General features: G+C 38.9%; 1 protein-coding gene across 1 annotated transcript in view; it reads left to right on the forward strand.

Annotated features, from left to right (window-relative positions):
• The window catches only part of LOC102442302 (UDP-glucuronosyltransferase 2A1-like), a 49,140-nt gene extending 44,500 nt beyond the window's left edge, over positions 1 to 4,640 (forward strand). Inside the window, 1 exon segment of the mRNA XM_023744322.1 lies at positions 3,325 to 4,640. Within this exon segment, the coding sequence (XP_023600090.1) occupies positions 3,325 to 3,604 (280 nt within the window). The 3' untranslated portion in view covers positions 3,605 to 4,640.
• Positions 4,641 to 4,931: the final 291 nt, after the last annotated feature.

A 4,931-nucleotide genomic window follows, 5' to 3' on the forward strand; every position in this document is an offset into this window, starting at 1 on the left:
GAAGTTAGGGGCATTGGGCCCGCAAGGGAGCAGTTAGGTGTTGATCAGGCTGACAGAAGAGTGGTTAGGGGCAGTCAGTCAGGCAGGCAGGCAGGCAGGCAGGCAAGAGGTTGGGAGCCAGTAGTCCTGGATTGTGAGAGGGTGCAGGCTGGGGTGAGGGACACACACACCTTCCCCCTGCCCCATGCACGAATTTCATGCACCAGGCCTCTAGTTTTGAAATAATAACCATAAGGTGACTAACATAAACACCATTTTATTATTTCATTCCCCAAATTGATGAAGTGATTTGCTAAAATTGCAAAAATCCTCAGATTTCAAGTATCTATCAAAGTGGGGTTTTTTTCCAAAATAATGTTAATGATAACAAAAATTCTCAGATATTTTGAGGCACTTGATGAGGAAATGAATCAGCAACCTTTGGGTACACAGGACAACACCCAACCAACTGAACCACACTGGACAATGCTCATCTGCTTACTTTTATAAATATATCTGCTTCTTTATATATTACTAGTGGCCCGTTGCACGAAGATTCACTCAATAGGCCTTCCTTCCCCTGGCTGCCGGCACCTGTTTTCCTCTGGCATCCGGGACCCAGGCCTTTGGTCCAGCCGCAGCAGCAAGGCTTGGCTTTTCTGCTCCGGCTGCTCTCAGCCCCTCCTTTTTTTTTTTCCAGCTCCTTGAGTGGAGACCAGAGCTGGCTGGAAGGCTGGGTCTGCCCCAGCAACCCAGGCCCCTAGCCACTCCTTGAGCAGAGCCCAGGGTGGGCTGGAGGCCTGGGTCGCCCCCAGGGACCCAGGTCCCCAGCCCCTCCTTGAGTGGAGTACAGGGCCAGCAGGAAGCTTGGCTTTCTCCATCACCAGGAGCAACCCAAGCCTCCTGCTCGCTCTAGTTCCATTGCCACCACCATCTTCAGTCATCTTCAGACTTTGCTCTGTGCCTGTGTATGCAAATTAACCGCCATCTTTGTTGGGTTAATTTGCATAGTTCCTCTAATTGGCTGGTGGGTGTAGTGAAGTGGCAGAGTGGTGGAGTGATGCTTAATTTGCATGTTTCTATTTTATTAGTGTAGACTAGTGGCCCAGTGCACAAAATTTATGCACGGTGGGGGTGTGTTTCTCAGTCCAGCCTGCACTCTCTCCAATCTGGGATCCTTCAGGGGATGGCCAACTGTTGGTTTAGGCCCAATCTGAATGCCCCTGCCAGACTGATCACCCCCAACTTCCCCCCACTGCCAGCCTGCTCATCCCCAACTTGTCCCCCCTGCCAGCCTGCTCACCTCCAACTGCCCCCCTCACTAGCCTGATCACTCCCAACTGCCCTGCCCACCCTGGCCTGCACCCTCTCCAATCTGGGACCGCTCAGTGGATGTCTGACTGTCAGTTTAGGCCCAATCTGAACTCTCCTGCCAGCCTGTTCACTCCCAACTGCCCCCCCTCCCGCCAGCCTGATCACCCCCAACTGCCCTCCCCTCCTGGCCTGATCACCCCTAACCACTCTGCCTCTTCCCCGCCACCATGGCATTGTCAGGAAGGATGTCCGGAAGGTCTCCTGGAAGGTCTCCTGGTCTAATTAGCATATTACCTTTTTATTAGTATAGATAAGTGTTCAGTAAGTATAAAAATAGAAATGATAATTTGCCAAATATTAATCATTCAAAAATAACCATCATTAACACTAAATGCATACCATTAGCATATGTATATATACAGAAGGAGAGCTAGAATAGTTAATAACTTTATAAATATAGATTGTATGAATTTTTAAACAAAACTTTAAATTTTACCTATTTTAACTAAAGACAAATTAAAATGAATCTATTACCTATATTTAACTGTAGATATATATAGTTATATCTTAGTTATTTTTCTCTGAAAGATGTCATCAAAATTAAGAATTAATATATGTATGCATAGTGTTAAAATATTTTCAATTGTTTTCCATCTTTATCATTTTCTAATTGTTCTAATCAATTTTTATTTCTCTGAAATTGCCCCAAATTGTCCATAAATTTGTATATTCACTTTTTCAACATGAGCATTGCTCACTGTTTCTAATTTATCTTTTATGTGCTATATTTAATAATATTTCAACAGCTCACCTATATTGTTTATCACTTCTTTTTATTTTACAATCAATTTTTGATCTCTTATTCATAACCCTTAACTTCTTATTGCAAGTTTATCTATAAGATATATGTGAATTTCAATATTAAATATCTACCTATAAATGGTAAAAAGTTTGAATGATTTGGAGAGATAGGCTTTTATCACCAGTGTAGTTTACCTTAAATGTATTTAAGCAAACCATGTGAAATTTCTGTTTTGACCCTACCTATATTTTAATTCCATTAAAAGTGTAGATGATTATTCTTTCTTGTTATGCACAAAAAAAGAACACAGTACCCCTTGCTGCTGGATCTACTGTACCACATTCACTGCTGAGTGAGGATGACCTCATTTCTCCTTCCCCAATCCCAACAGTGTCCTGCTCACACTATGACATCTCTTCAAAAACAACTTACCTTCTGTCATCTTCATGTTTCCAGAAACAGAGAGAAATATACTAATTCTGCCTCAGGCACAAAATGTCAAGTGAAGACAAATTCCCATTCAACTACATCCCTACACCCATTATTGTTTTGAGAGACCATTAGAGATATTAGCTCTATAACTCTGATTACTATGATTCCATAATAGTTAGGGGCTCAAATTCTAGAAATTTATTTCTATTTACCTTGAAAACTCAAATTCCATCTCCTTGCCATTTCTAAAATTACCCTAGTACCTTCATCCAATTTTGACATTGCCAATAGAGACAATGTCCTTTGCATCACAAACACACAAGTATGTGCAATGGAGGAATCTCAGACTCTGGAAAAATAACTAATCTATGTTCACTACCAATTTCTTGTGCCTATCATTATTAATTAGTCAGACATTAGGGTCCATGCTTATGATTTTTAATGGATGTTTTCCCACAATATGGGTTAGCCACAATCTTGGCCTTAGAGGAATCCTTAAAAATCACACTTCAAGCAATATTAAATTTCCTTCTTGAAAACAAAATGAGGCTTATTCCTTTTTTCTATGTTTACATTTGACCAAATGTAAAACAATTTACATTGTGTCAAAAATTTATTTCTTCCATACCCTCCCCTTTACAACTCTTAAAATACCATTCCATCAGCAAAGTTCGTGTCACAACTAGAATTAAATGTTTCCTCAACACATCTATGAATAACATGTTAGGCAAAGGTATCATATACTTACAACTTCAATGAAAACAAAGCTCTAATTTCTGTCTGTCTTTGTCTACCAGCTATAAAGAGAATGCTATGAGGTTATCAAGCATTCACCATGATCAACCTATAAAGCCCTTGGATCGAGCGGTCTTCTGGATTGAGTTTGTCATGCGCCACAAAGGAGCCAAACACCTGCGGCCAGCTGCTCACAACCTCACTTGGTTCCAGTACCACTCTTTGGATGTCATTGGGTTCCTGCTGGCCTGTGTGGCAACTGCTATATTTTTGGTCACAAAATGTTGCTTATTTTCTTGTCAAAAATTTGGTAGAACAGGAAACAAGAAAAAGAGGGAATAGATCATTCTCAGGGTGGTACAGGTCTGAGTGGGCAATCTTGTTCTGTTTAGCCACAATGATCTTCATGAAAACATATCATCTTCATCATGTTTTCAAAATTCCCATTTCTCTCCCTTAGCCTACAGATAAAGCCTAGAATTTGACAATACCATCAACTAGTGAGCATGTCCTGTTCTTCCTTTGTCTTTTGCCAGATGACTTTACCCTCTTCCTCTCACTTTCCTGACACAGAGACACTAATAGTTTTATGTAGATTCTATACACAATATTATCATTATTTTTTAACCTTAAGTGGTATGCTGACTAACAATATGCTAAATCCTGGGGAACACACAAAATGAGAGCTAAGTTTGATGGATGTAGGGAACATGGAAGAATAAAATTCACAAATTCACCTAGAACATACAAATCAGAGAAACATCATAGAAGATTAGTATGTTATAAGAATAGTACTGATTTTTTTTCTGCTTTCCCAATGTTACTGGAGTCAGAGCATGAAATGATAATAACTTGGATGGCACATCACACTAGGATAGGTCTACAAATTTCCACTGAACACATGCATAATCTTGGCTCACATTCCACCTTTAGTCAATAAGTATATTGGGTACCTTCTTGTGCAAGGGCCTTCAAACAAAAGAGATCAATTAGTCATTTTTTCTACAGGACAGAATGTAGCAATATGTTAAAAGTAAGCAAATCACTTTTAGAGGAAATAATAATACTAAATATAAATTTATTAATTTTATAAAAATTTTAATTAACAGTTCAATTAATAAAGAAGTGAAATGTCAATTTATCATATTTAAAAATCACTAATGCTCATAATCTTTAATCACTATCATCAAAGGTTTACTTTTGTCAACAAAACAAACATTTACTGGGAATATATGATCATTATATTCTGTTTCAGTCTCTATCATCTACAAATTTAAATTCATCAATTACTTATTATGCCAAGAAGATATTAGTAGTTCTCCTTGACCATAAATGTTATAGTAAATATTTATCAATGCAAAAACTAATAAAAGGCAAATGTTCATATTTGAATCAGCTTTGCATTCATTTAACAAATAGATTAAGATTGAACTTTCTTTACCCTTTATAAACTCAACTAGAGGCCCGGTGCACAAAATTCGTGCAGGGGGGGGGGTCCCCTAAGCCCAGCCTGAACCCTCTCCAATCCAGGTTATTATGTTTTGAGAATAACTTTATTTTTGCTCTATACCTAGTTTATTTTCTGCAGTTAGTCTGCTCAGGTGCCATAACAAGATACTGCAGACTCAGGAGCATAAGCAACTGAAATTTATTTTTTCAAAATTCTGGA

The sequence above is a fragment of the Myotis lucifugus genome, unplaced genomic scaffold (assembly GCF_000147115.1).
Source record: "Myotis lucifugus unplaced genomic scaffold, Myoluc2.0 scaffold_449, whole genome shotgun sequence".
Classification (NCBI taxonomy): domain Eukaryota; kingdom Metazoa; phylum Chordata; class Mammalia; order Chiroptera; family Vespertilionidae; genus Myotis; species Myotis lucifugus.